General features: G+C 35.8%; 1 protein-coding gene across 1 annotated transcript; it reads right to left on the reverse strand.

Annotated features, from left to right (window-relative positions):
- Nucleotides 1-1,853: 1,853 nt before the first annotated feature.
- Nucleotides 1,854-12,127, reverse strand: LOC131059840 (uncharacterized). Its single transcript, XM_059210821.1, has 5 exons — nt 11,494-12,127; nt 11,055-11,385; nt 10,456-10,915; nt 3,210-3,759; nt 1,854-3,101 (listed from the first exon to the last, which is right to left on the reverse strand). Exons 1-5 carry the CDS (start codon nt 11,984-11,986, stop codon nt 2,155-2,157), a joined length of 2,781 nt encoding a protein of 926 aa, XP_059066804.1. The 5' UTR covers nt 11,987-12,127; the 3' UTR covers nt 1,854-2,154.
- Nucleotides 12,128-14,776: the final 2,649 nt, after the last annotated feature.

A 14,776-nucleotide genomic window follows, 5' to 3' on the forward strand; every position in this document is an offset into this window, starting at 1 on the left:
TTTAATTTAATTTAATATTACTCAAATTTCTAAAAATATTATTTTAAGACAATTATCTATAATATATGGATTGACATGCAACATGGTTTATTTTATATGAAAAATTGACATATGGAAGCTAACAAATTATGGGACCCTTTATTCATTTTTCTAGGTATGGAATATGACTCTTTGCTTTCATCATTCTTTATGAAAAATCTTTGAAAGATCTAATTAATGTTATACCATAGTTATTTATGAGGTTTTTTAATTTGGGGTTTCACTTATAAGGTCATTTCAAGCTTCATTTTTATTTAGGTATATACTTTTTTGTTATTTCTTTCGATATTTATATATAAAATTTGAGATTTTTTTGTTAAATTATTAAATTATTTATTTAATCAAATAACATTTTCATGATGTTTTTAATTATCTATCAATGACAAGTTGTTATGAATTTATTCATATCTATATGATTACAAATGACTAATTCACATAATCTATTTATACAAATTTCATGCTCACGAGTCTCTTCCATTAAGGACACCATTTGATGTATAATGTCACTCTTTAGCATCCACACTTACCTTGTTTACATGTTTAATTCTATATGAATCTATTTAATGACAAGTATTATCCTTTCTATTCAACTACCAAGCTTATTTCTTATGAGCTCCACATGTTTATGCTAATAATGATTATGATAAAAAAAAAATTTATTGCTCAAATTATGTTGACATCTTGCATTTGTTGGTGATTAAAAATGAATTTGTATAGAATCCATGACTACTATCACCGGTTTTGTGGTCCTAACTAAGAGAACCTTGTGTGATCTCATTATATACCCTTATAAGTTTCTAGGTGGAGCACTCATTGCAATGACGTATGCCAAAATTGACATCCTTATATGTATCTTTTATGACTATTTACTTTTAGTTTTACTACTTGTTTTATAATGATATGTATCTTCATGATATTACACATGTAAGTCAAAGTGGAGGCAAAATGTAATGATAAAAATTGCAGAGCTTTCACTTTTCTACTTCATTTTGGACTTGCTTTAACTTATTTCTACTAATATAATGACTAGTGCACGCAAATTAATAAGTTATGGCTGGTGTCTATCTATGCTAACACAATTATTCTAATGCCTCCTGATTAAGGTAAACATGTTAAATTTGGTGATGTGAGTGAAGGAAGTGGTGATGAATAGAGAGGTGCAATTGGCAAGCCATGATAAATGAGGATTGATTTGAATGAGCTATTAGATGTTTTCTTTTGGAGACTATTTTTGTGCATAGATTGTTCATGTTTTGATTTAACCCCTATAGAAGGGTCGTGCATATAGTATATGTACCTTCAAAGGTTATAACATCATTAATGTAAACTTGGATTTATTTTGAAAATGGGGTGTCAATTGAATCCCTATTATCTTATATACTATGGATGATAAAAATGTGGAATCTTCAAAATAGAAAACAATCACAATGAAATTATCAAAATGTCACATTTAATCAATCACTTCAATAGAGCATGAAACAGTGCAATTAATAATAATAATTGATAACCAATGACACCTTCACAAAGCTTCATATTGTTCCTTTGGATTTGTATGTGTTTTGATAATATTAGATTCTTTTATTAAAGTCTTTACAAAACATTCCTTCAATTTATTATAAGCAAATATATTTCAAATGTTCTAGAGAAAATTCTATACATTAGAATTAGAATTGAATAGCAACTTAAGACATATGTTTCCCATTATTACTAATGTGATCTATAGAATAAAAATACTTACAAACATAATATTTTGTGCACAAAAAACATAAAAATTTAATACATCATATTTTTAATATTATTTTATATATAAAAAATTGAAAAAAAATAATAATATATCTTACATGTAAAATCAATTGTACCGTCTCTCATATTAGTTGACATATATTTTTCTAAGACCTGATTTGCACTTCCTCCACCTGATACAAGTGCCAGTAAATTAAATATTTATGTTCACCCTATTAAATCCAAAACTCGTTGCTTCCATTTTTCTTTCTCGGCTACAACAAGAACGGGCCCAACAAGAACAGGGGTTTATACAAAAACTTACAGTAATGATTCCGTTGAGAGTTTTGAAACCTTATAAAAGATTGTGGCCGGAAGAGAAGAGATGATAACCTATTCTGCAATTGCCGCAAGCTCTCGAGCAAACCGAGAAAGATTTGCATCAGAAGAACCGCCGGGCATCATAGCCTGGGCCGCCGCCTCCTTCCATCGCAGGCTGTTCTTCCTCAACTCTGCAAATTCTTCACCGCCCTCCATCGCTGCTCTCAGACATCTCTCAATCTCCTTCATTCCCACAACCCCATCTTCTCCCTTCCTCATTCGCCGCCCTGTTTTCCAAACGTCCGCCACGCATTTGGCGTTACTGGGCTGATCCGCCCAAATCTCCAGAGTGAGCATGGGAACGCCCGAGCTGAGAGCATCCAGTGTGGAATTCCAACCACAGTGGCTCATAAACACCCCCACCGATGGATGTGACAGCACTTCCAGCTGAACACACCACTCCACCACCAAACCCCTGTTTTCAATTCTCTCAACAAATCCTGCAGGCAACAATGGATTGAGGTCCTGGTGGCCTTTGGGAGGCCTGATGACCCACAAGAAGTTGTGTTGACTTCTCTCAAGCCCCTCTGCCAATTCGCAGATCTGATTAGGGCTAATTGAGGTTATGCTCCCGAAGGAAACATAAACAACCGAAAGCGGGGGTTTTTTATCCAGCCATTTGCTTATGTACTCGGGATCTTCCCAAGGGTCTGCCCCTGCTCCCACCCGCTTGTCCTCTGGGTTTCCTCCCTCCAGAAAAGCTGAGGGTATGGATGGGCCCACTGTTAAAATGGGCATTCTCAGTAATCTGCTCAAGAACTCCAGCACCCTGCATTCCAGCTTGTTGAAGGAATTAACCAGCACACAGGAAGCGTTTGTTACAGAGTCCAGATCTCCAAAGAAATCGGGCACTCCTCTGGCATGGTGAAATGGCGAAGGTAAATCTGCAATATTAAATTCGCCCAGACACGGAAAATCGAAATTCACTGGCAGATTTCGTTCCCCATCCCACTTCTCAACTGTAAGCACACCAACAAGAAGAAATTGATTATCTCATAACATAAATTAATGAATCATGCGATTCCTACAAACATGGAAAGAGAAATTTGTTCAATTGAGATTCTGACCGGTCTTGAAGTGATGATAAATAGAGAAAACTGAGGCAGACTGCGTCCAGAAGAAGGCGTGGGGAATGCCGAGCTTGAGTGCAATTTTGGGAACCCAGGAAAGGAAGGAATCGTAGACAACGCAGGATACAGGACTGGTGGAGGCGTTGAAACGGAGGAGGAGGGATTCGAGCCCATGACCGGTCATTGTGTGGTGCATGTGATAGAAGAGGAAATTGTCGATGTGGTGGTCAATGGGCACGTCAGGAGGGATTTCATCGGGAATCCACTCCAACTGAACAAGGCCGGGGCCGTTCCGGCTGATGCGATGGAGATATTCTCTGGCCTTTTCGATTCTGGTATGATCATAATGGAGGCTTACGAAGGAGACAAGAAAGCCCTTGGAAGCCAGATTTTTGGCGAATTGAAGCATGGGATTGGTGTGGCCAAGGGTGGAGTAGGGCACCATCACAACGTGCCCTGAAAATTTCTTGCTTCCAATCTCATTCTCCATTTCCAAGCTGCTCATGGACTGTAGCACAAAAGCAAGTGTGAATATGAAAACTGGATATGATCAGAATATGATCCGGAATCTTTACTATAGATGGATTGGCCTGTAGGATGGGTATCTTTTATATATAAGCTGACGAGAAATTCAATATCACTTATTTGTAAACATTTATTTTAAGAAACAATTGTCTTTAATATTTGAATTTGAGGTGTGGGATAGTTCGTTAGTCACTTTCTACTAGTAGATACCATGGCATCCAATAATGCTTCACACGCAGATTATTGTTGTTATTAGTATCTGAGTTGGACGAATGGTTAACTCAACATTGCCGCCAAAAACTTCAGTGATGATGTGAAGCTTGGTTAAGGAGGGTTTGAAGGCATGTATAGAGGCATCTTCTCTTCCAATGATGAGTTCGTGGTTGTGTTGAGAATATGCAAGACAACAAAGGAAAGGAACATCTCAGTCTTCTTTTTCACTAATGAGTTTGTGGTTGTGTAGGAAATATTCAAGGGTTCAAAGTAATAAAGGAAGGAACATATTTCAAGGTTGTCATAATCAGTAAATTGAGATAATAACTTTGAACATTTCAATCTTCTTTTCTACTAATGAGTTTGTGGTTGTATAGAGAATATTCAAGGATTCAAAACAACAAAGGAAGGAGTAAATTGAGATAATAATTTTGAACATTTCAATCTTCTTTTCTACTAATGAGTTTGTGGTTGTATAGAGAATATTCAAGGATTCAAAACAACAAAGGAAGGAATACATTTCACAGGTTGCTATAATAAGTAAATTGAGACAGTAACCTAGAACATTCAAATCTTCTCTTTCACTAATGAGTTTGTGGTTTTGTAGAGAATATTCAAGGGTTCAAAGAAACAAAGTAAGGAACACATTTTAGAGATTGGCATAGTCAATAAGTTGAGACAATAACCTTGAACATCTCAATCTTCTTTTCCACTAATGAGTTTGTGGTTGTGTAGAGAATATCCAAGGGTTCAAAACAACAAAGGAAGGAACACATTTCAGAGGTTGTCATAATCAATAAATTGAGATAGTAACTTGAACATCTCTTGGGATGGTGCCACCAAAAGGGAAATTTTCTTTCGGTCTATGAATTCTTGCCAAATAAAAGTCTAGACAACTATTTTTTCAAGAAGCAAAAGGCTATATTAGAGTGGGATCCAAGATATACCATTGCGTGTCATAAGAATTGCTATAGATAATATAGATGTTGTATGTACAATCCTTATCAGCTCCATATAATTTGTGTATATCTTGTTGTCGTCGTCGATATTTTGGTAAATTTTGAAGTGTTGAAAGGCTTGATGTTCAACTCCTATTTTATAGTTTTATGAATTCATCTTGCCCAATTAAGAGGCATACCCATGTGTGGCATGTAGAAATAAGATATAGAAAAAAAAAAAAAAATGGCCTTCTTCCTATTGCGTATGTAACATTTAAAATAGATCCTTCAACTATGGTTTGTTCTGTGTTCATTTGTTAGGTTTTTATTATTAGTTCAATTTTTTTTTGAATTTGTGCAATTTATGATCTCGAGGCTAGGGATTCATTTGTAGGATTGTGGCATTAAAAGAGGGTAGGGCAAGATTTGGTAGTCCTTGTAGGTGATGTGGGTGGTGGTAGGATAGGCATCATTATAATACCACTGCCTCAAATGAATAAATCTATTACAATTCATGCTTGTATTGTTCATCACATTACAAATCCTATAATGTGTTAAACACTGGATATTACAAGGTTCTATGAAAATTATGAAGCGTACTTAGTTTAGATAGCTATTAGTGGTACCTAACATGGGGAGCATTATAATGCCAATTTTGATACTCGATAGTTCTCATGATGAGGAGAAAAGTCGAAACTATTTTAGGAAACTAGAAAGAAAGTGAAGAAGGGTCTCAAGGCAATGAAGACGCATATAGCCCCACAAACACTTCGTTGTTGTGGTCATCCAAGCTCTATGTAAATGAGTTAATGAAAATGAAAAAGAGGATTGAGTACATATAAGCAAAGGGGTACCATGAAGGTATCAAGATAAAGAAAATTATTGAAGTCAATTGAAACCTTGAAAGGGAAAACAAACTACTCAAATAGAGTGTAATAAGCTTGCAAAATAGTTTGGAAAGTGGAGAACAAGAACTAAAAGAAATGAAAGTAGTAAAAAAAAGCTTACAAATAATGAAAGCAAGTGACACTACACAGCTAGAAGAGTTTCAATTAGAAATTGTAAACATCAAAATAAGAGAAAACAAACTAAGAGAACAAATATAAGAAGTCAAATTTTAGGCACGAGTTGTAATTGGACCATCAATCAAGAATAAAGAAATCATAGAGAAACAAATCAAGAGACAAATAAGAGAAGAAAAGACAAACAAGATAAGGTATTAAATATCATCATCAAAGGTGTAAAGGACTTTGTGAGAAAGAGAACTGATATTCTAGCAAGATACATTCTTTAGGATAAGCTAAAATGTAAAAGGTGTACTTGTAGCATCCTAAAATTGCACCCCTTGTAGTTTTTTATCACATTTGGGTATTTGCCTTAGTGTTTGCACCCCTTGGCTTGATCAAAGACTTGATTATGCTCATACATGTCATAAACACCATCTAGATCAAAGATGTACCTCATTGCCACCTTGATCTTGCCCCAAAATAGGGCAGGACCAGGGCATGGCACCCCGGTCCTCTCTAATGGGGACCTATTTTAGCCCCCCTGGCCTATTTCAAATTAGAGTGGTAAAAACCCCTCCATGTCGACTCATGTTAGAAAGTTAATTTGTTTTCCCTACGGACAAGTGTAGAAGAGGGATTTCCCCTCTCATTTGAAGGGGGGAAGTGTCCATAAGCACACAGAAGAGGTCTTCAAGCATCCAAGAGATCAAGCATTCAAGTGTTCAGCAATTGAGCATTTTCAATCTTCCTTTAAGCTTTGGAGCAACAATAGAGTCAAGTTTTTAAGTATTGAAGAGGAGATCATCATTCTAATTCATGAAGTCCTAATTCCATGTGGAGGCAAACAAAACTTCACAAGGAGGAATAAGCATTTCATTTTCAGTCAATTCAACATCCTCTCAAAGAGGAGGATTTCTACTTTTAGTCATTTCAATTACATTATTTCAACCACTTGGTTAATTCTAAAACTGGGGTTTGACCTAAAGGCAAACCCCTATCTCCAACATATTTCCCTTTCCTTCTGTGTGCAGAAAACATGTGCACAGCTGTAACTCTCGGGATGAGCTTCAGACAAAAAGACGGAAAAACCCTTTTCGGCGATCAAAAATTTCGGAGGACTAAGAGGAGGGCTTCCTAGTCCCTGCACACAATCCCTACTATTTTTGGCAGTTTTCACAGAGTAGTTCTGAATCATCTCATACTTCTCAGATCCAGGTGCACGACACAATCCCGAATTTACAACTCACTATTTTCTCATATTTGTCTTCATTTCTAGCACATAGTCTTAATTTAACTAGTCAACTTACAAAAGAGGGTCAAACACATTCCATTTCAATCAATCTACTTGGTATTCAGTCCTAATATGATTAGTGACTAAATCTAGTGGATTCCCCCCCGTCTTTTGAATGTAAAGACATCTCCCCATTCAAGCGAAAATAGGTGATTTGGTGATTTCTCCTTCTATGTTGCAAATTGCCAAGTCACCTAATTTTCCCCTTTACATTTTGGTAAACCTGACGTGTCTTATCCTTACTTCTAATTTTCATTTTTGGATTTGATTCATATGCAATTTATAATTCAAATTTTCAATTATAAGTTTAATTTCCTTGCAATTTTCAAAAAATTAGAGGTTAAATTCACAACAACCCTAATTTTTAGATTCAAAATTGAACTTGTGATTTGTCTAAATTGGATTAATTGTTTCAAATCTGAGAACTCTTCAATTTTACAATTCAAGTTTTCATTTACACAATTCAAGTTTTCATTTACACGTTCATTTTTCAACAATTTTTTTAAAATTAAGTGGTTAAATAAAAAAACCCGAGATTTTAATTTTAAAATTGAACTTGTGGATTGTGTAGATCTTGAATTAACTTTTAGATTTGAGTTGTTGCTTCAATTTCAAAATTCACATTCCCACCTTATAACATTTGGATTTTCAAATTTAAATTTTTTAAATTAAGTGGTTAATGCAACAAACTCTAATTTTAAAATTTAAATTAATCTTGTGCAATTTCCAATTTTCCTTTAAGCATTTAATCAATTTAGTTAAATCTAAAGCTTTATTTTGTCCTTCTAAACATCATAAAAGTTGGCCCTTAACCTTAAGTGTGCCCTTTTTTGTTTCATTCTTTCAATTAATCATCTTATTGAACATCTTAAGTGTGTCCTATTTCAACCTTCAAGGCCTTATTTCGCATATCTAGACATCTTCAATTTCCATATCCTTCTGGAATTCGCATTAGTATCACAATATCTTGCTTCCCTAAAAATTTGGTCAGACCAAGAGGGGGCTACTTGGTGCTGACTTTTTCTCCCCAAATTTTGGGAGCCTGTTTTGACTGTATTTTACTATTCAATTTTAGAGGCTTGTGAGATTTTATTGATTTTAGGTCGCCCTAAGGTCGAAAGCAAATCTGAATTTCAACATTCTAATTATCATTTTAAATTTTAAAATTAAGTGGTTTGTCAAAGGAATCTCAAGAAGCATTATGGCTTAGAAGACTACTTGAAGAAACACAACACTCACAAGATTGTCCGACAATTATATTTTGTGATAATCAAAGCACTATCAAGATAGCAAAAAATCATTTATATCATGCTAGATCAAAACATATAGAAGTACATCAACACTTTGTTCGTGAATTGATTAAGTGGAGTTTCAATTTTTTATTTTAACAAAAGATCAAATTGGTGATATATTAACAAAGCATTGCATGTAGCGAAATTTGTCAAGCTTTGGAATTTTCTACATCTCAATGAAGTTGCTATATCCTAAGTATTGTAATAATCCTCTCCAAATAACATTATAGAAAGGTGTTGGAGATAGTGTTGATTTTACAAATGCATCTTAAAAATTATAATGGTGGAGATAATTTTTATCTATTGAATATTCCAGTTTGTAGAACATTATTACATATGAAAACTTTTATTATTTTCTAGAATTTCTTTTTAGAGGCTTTTATTAGCCATACAACCATTTTACCACTGTACAACATGCAAAAAAAATAAATATTTTTTATGTAATTTGTGTGATGATAATATACAATTTTCTATGTTTTTTTTACTACTCATTTATTTTTAGTTCAAATATTTTATTTATTCAATAGTATCTTAAGTGATTGAAACAATTGTTATCTCTAATGTACTAGAAATGAGAAATATTGAAGCATATAAGTAGATCAAAAGGAAGAGGACAATATAATGAAATATTATATTGAATCCCAATTATGAACTGCTTCGACTTTTAAAAAAAAAATTAGTTAACATGAAAATTTTGATTGACTTACGATTCTTTCCATGGAGTTTGGACTGCATGTACATTGTCTAACACAAATAACTAAATAGGAAATTAATATATATAAAGGTGACATCAAGATGCCTTAAATAACTTGTTTATGAATGAGCCCTAACTCATTTCAATCAATTACCATTTCAAAACCCATCCAATTTATTTAATAAATTAAAAGATTTAAAGCCACTAAATATAAAAGAGTTTATATCATTCTTTCTTATTATAGTATTTCCATTCTATATTTTCATCTCATTCATTTCTACATTAGTGATCACAACTTTTATCGGATTATTTATTTCTTATGTACTCCCTTGAATCTAGATGGTAAGTTGTAATTTATTCATTTGATTGTTACTTTGATTGAAATTGTTGCCCATAATTTTTTACCATTACTTTCTATGAAATATTTCCAAGTATTGATTGTGCTAATTCAAATAATAAAATGGATAGATATTTTGAATATATTATAGATTCCTTTATTCATCAAAATTAGAAGCACTTCAACTATTCATCTATTAGATTTTAATGATGTCACCCATCAATATTACTCCTTGATCGTAAGAGATATAAATTGAATAAAAGAATCTAAACATTTTTCTTGAAAATGTTTTGACTAAGTGTTCACAATCTTTCTTTTTTTTTATGAAAACACAAACGAAAAATAAAGACAAACATTTTAATGTTAAAAAATGTTGACTAAAATCATTAAAAAGAAAGGTTCAAAATGAAACAAAAGATTAGATTGACAATATGCAACATTTAGCATAAACACCAAAAATAATATGCAATAAAATCAAATATTATATATTTTACTATTTTTTGATATTTATTTTTTATTCTATTTAGACATATTGTCTTTTACTTTGAATTTAATTATACTTAGCTTTAGGATACGCCTTCCATTACCTATCACATTTCAAATAATATATTATTATCTTGAAAAATAATAATAATAAATTATTATAATACCAATCTTTGATATTAAAAATAATCATATAATTAAATCCAAAAACATTCTTCCCTTAGTTGCTTAATTAAGTTCACAACATATGTCATGTAGCAGCTAACAAGTTCTTATTAAAAAATAGAACACTGTCAGATCACCGTTCATGCATCACAGTCTCTAGGTGCTTTAAAATTTCTTCTCAGCAACAATAAGAACAGGGGCTTATACATAGACTTACAGTTATGATTCCCTGGAGCCTTTTGAAACCTTATAAAAGATTATGGCCGCAAGAGAAGACAAAAACAAATTATGCTGCAACTGTCGCAAGCTCTCTAGTAAAACGAGACAAATTCGCATCAGAAGATCCGCCGGGCATCATAGCTCGCCTCGCCGCTTCCTTCAATCTCAAGCTATTCTTCCTCACCTCTGCAAATTCTTCCCCGCCCTCCATCGCTGATCTCACACGTCTCTCAATCTCCTGCATCCCCACAACCCCATCTTCTCCCTTCTTCATTCTGCGCCCTGTTTTCCAAACATCCGCCACGCATTTGGCGTTACTGAACTGATCCGCCGAAATCGCGGAAGTGAGCATTGGAACACCCGAGGTGAGGGCATCGATTGTGGAATTCCAACCACAGTGGCTTATAAACACCCCCACAGATGGATGTGACAGCACTTCAAGTTGAACACACCACTCTACCATCAAACCCCTTTCTTCCATTCTCTCAAGAAATCCTGGAGGCAACAACAGATTGAGGTCATGGTGGCCTTTGGGAGGCCTGATGACCCACAAAAAGCTTTGTTTGCTTCTCTCAAGCCCCTCTGCCAATTCGCGGATCTGATTAGGGCTAATAGAGGTTATGCTGCCGAAGGAAACATAAACAATCGAAAGCGGGGGTTTTCTACCCAGCCATTTACCTATGAAATCCGGCCCTTCCCAAGGGTCTGCAGCCCACCCGCTTGTCCTCCAGATTGCCTCCCTCCAGAAAAGCCGAGGGTATAGAGGGGCCAACTGTTAAAATAGGCACTCCCACTGATCTGCTCAAATATTCCAGTACCCTGTCTTCGAGCTCGTCGAAGGAATTAATGAGCACACAGGAAGCGTCGGTTACAGAGTCCAGATCTGCGAAGAAGTCGGGCACCCCTCTGGCATGGTGCAATGACGGAGGTAAATCCCTAATATTAAATTCGCCCAGACACGGAACATCGAAGTTCTCCGGCAGATTTCGTTCCCCATCCCACTTCTCAACTGTAAGCACACCAACAAGAAGAAATCGATTATCTCATAGCATTACTTAATGAATCGTGCGACTCGTGAAAACCCGGTAAGAGAAATTTGTTGAAATGAGATTCTGACCGGTCTTGAAGTGGTGGTAAAGAGAGAAAACCGAGGCAGACTGCGTCCAGAAGAAGGCGTGGGGAACGCTGAGTTTGACTGCAATTTTGGGAACCCAGGGAAGGAATGAATCGTAGACAATACAGGATACAGGATTGATGGAGGCGTTGAGACGGAGGAGGAGGGATTCGAGCCCGTGACCTGTCATGGTGTGGTGCATGTGATAGAATAGGAAATCGTTGATATGGTGGTCGATGGGCACGTCGGGAGGGATCTCATCGGGAATCCATTCCAATCGAACAAGGCCCGGCACGGCCAGGTTGAGGCGATTGAGGCATTTTGTAGCCTTTTCAATTCTGGTATGATCGTAATGGAGGCTTACGAAGGAGACGAGCAAGCCCTTGGAAGCCAGATTTTTGGCGAATTGAAGTATGGGATTTGTGTGGCCAAGGGTGGAATAGGGCACCACCACAACGTGCCCTGAAAATTTCTTCCTTCCAATCTCATTCTCCATTTCCAAGCTGCTCCTGGTCTGGAGCACAAGAGCAAGTGTAGATATAGATAAAAATTGAATATGATTCAAAAATGATCCGTAATCATCTTTAATATATGATGTGGTCTGTAGTGAGTTAAATTTATATGAAAGCTGACAAGAGATTCAGTATCACTAAATTTCTCAACATTTATTTTAAGAAACAATTGTGTTTAATATGAGGATTGACGTGTAGATGGTTTATTTTATTTAGGAACTATGTTCACCTCTTTTCTTTCCTATGTATCACATCATACACATCGATCATATGGGTTTATTTAGGAGTTGAACATGTATTAGGGGAAGGATCTAATGGTTGTGATAGTAGTTGTTGGTTTAATACCTACATTTGTTGATTGAATACCAATAGTCATGGCTTTAAAGTTGTTATTGTTGATGATGACTACCCATAGTTGTTAAAAGCAACCAATCCTGTTATGCCACATCAGTTGCACAAGTATGGGTCTCCCTTTTGCATGACCATTGGTCTCACCTTTTTAATGGGTTGTTTTGGAAACCTTGGCAAAAAGCATATGTTGATGTGGCATCATATTTTATGATGTGACCCTAAAACCTTAGATATGAGCAGGGGACTTGCCAAATAAGCTGTTGTAAAAAATTGGGAGTGATTTGAAATTTCCACATAAGATTTTGAAAAGTGCAAAGTTAATATGCTCAACTACTAGGTCCTCTCCCCTAAACAATCTCAAAATACAACCATTTATGCATAGGTCTAGCACTTGTATTTGAAGGAGGTGTAAGGATTACATGAATAGAAAATTATATATAAATTAATATGTTAAAGAGTATAATTTTATATATAGATAAAAGATATATTATTTTTATTTATCCTTTTATGTATATAAAGATATTTAAAATATGGTAGGTTAGAATTTTTTTATAAAATATTCTATATAATGATTGAGAATGTTCTCATATTACATATTTTTATATAAACAAATGAAGGAGTTTTTTTGTAACAAGTTCATAATTGTTTCACCGAAGGTTGCCTTATGCCTTATTTTCTTATGGAAATGCAAATTTTATTTCTCCAAGGCACTGCTCTGTTATTTTTGTTTCCATGCTAAAGGCTAAGGAGAAAACTCTAGATTCTTGTTCTAAGCAGGGCGAAATGGGAGGTGATAGGGTTCGTTATGAGCCAAATAGTCCAAAGGATTTCAGCATGGACTCGGTTATATGGAACTATTGCACTAAGGTAGGCGTTGCAGCATTTATGGAATCCCTGAAGGGACATGATGAACAAATCTCAGTACAATTTGCGACCTCATGGAACAACAAGCGTGTTATGGTGGGGGGAATTTCATTTGAAGTTACACAGGAAGTCATTGCACAACCCACAGGCCTTTCCATGGAGGCAAGGTGGAAACGTAGCACCCGTACAACCAATAGTGAGGGACTAAACAGATTTTTCAGAGGAAAGGGATCCCCGGTGAAACTCCAAGGCAGATTTGACAGAGAGGAACTCAAATACCCCTCAGATGTGGTATGTCTCCTCATCATGAAATATTTTACATTGGAAGGCCACCATAAAATCTTTCATTATTATCATCTGCCTCTTCTTAATCATTTTAGAAACAATGATTTACTTTGTTTGTTGTTTTACTTACTCCATTCTATGGAGAGTTCCATTAAAGATGTTCCTAACACCAAAAATGAAGGTAAAACCCCAATTCCCCTTCACCAGGGCTTAATCTACAGGCTCTACAACTACCATCTATCCCTCTGTCCACCCATAAAATCAATGTTGGTTCAGTCGCCCCTTCCTACTTCTCTCCCTTTGGTGGCCTTTGCCTCTGGGTTCACCCCCCATGTTTTTTCAACTTTCCTCTGAGTCTTTTTCCTCTCCTATGATGCCCTCTTCCTCTGTTACCATCACCGAATTAAGCCCCGCTTCCCATCTGACCATTACGAGTCGTGACATGACTTCCTCAGGCTGTAAAGGCAAGAGAAAGGTCGGGAAGAGAAAAAGAATCATCATAGACAACTCTAGTTCTGATGGGTTTGAAGAGGAAGACCTCATAAACGACACCATTGGTAGGTGAAGATCTTACAGATTGACCTCTAAGGGATCTGTGGATAAAAAGATGGAGGTCGGTACTCACACTGCCACCAAAGAAGATATGAAGGAAGGTGATGAAGGGAAGATTAGTAATAATCCCAAGATGGAAGAGATTCTTGTTGCCAGCAGGGACTTGATTGACCTTGTGGACCCAGGCCCCCTAATGGGACTTGATTCCCCCCAACTTTTGGAGGCCCATATGAATGTGAACCTGGATAATATCATTGAGGGGTTGGATTCAGGGCTGGCCTCTAACCCTGAATTCCTGAAGATTGATGTGGACCTCCCAGAAGGAACTGACAAAGAAAATAAGATTAAGACTAAAAAAAAAGGTAAAGATGGGGACCCCAAGGATGAGAGGAATACTGAAGCCACAAACTCCATAAAGGAGCTACTACAGAACCTTGGTACACACAGACCCAACCTAGAGCAAGAAATCCAAGAATTGAAATAGGGAATCAGGACACTCAACAAAAGGTTGTACTCTAGAGACAAACACCAAGTCAGTATTAATAAGTTCTGTATCCGGGTCCTACACACTTCATTTTTGACTCTCTCCTTACTACATGACAAAACTGTTGATGATGAGAATGATAGACAGGAGGCAAGGGATCTTTTCAAGTTCCTCTATGACGATTGGGAGAAGGTCATTAGCATGACAGGGGTTCGTAATTTTGCCCCTTAGTTTTTAG

The sequence above is a fragment of the Cryptomeria japonica genome, chromosome 1 (genome assembly GCF_030272615.1).
Source record: "Cryptomeria japonica chromosome 1, Sugi_1.0, whole genome shotgun sequence".
Lineage (NCBI taxonomy): Eukaryota > Viridiplantae > Streptophyta > Pinopsida > Cupressales > Cupressaceae > Cryptomeria > Cryptomeria japonica.

Excerpts from the sequence above, each read along its gene's own strand:
- LOC131059840 (XM_059210821.1), bottom strand. The coding sequence starts at position 11,986 with ATGGAGAATGAGATTGGAAGGAAGAAATTTTCAGGGCACGTTGTGGTG. Across the intron at positions 11,386-11,493 it reads TTACCACCACTTCAAGACCG|TTGAGAAGTGGGATGGGGAA; the intron begins GTCAGAATCTCA and ends GTGTGCTTACAG. Across the intron at positions 3,760-10,455 it reads TTACTAGAGAGCTTGCGACA|TATCCAGTTTTCATATTCAC; the intron begins GTTGCAGCATAA and ends ATATTCTGATCA.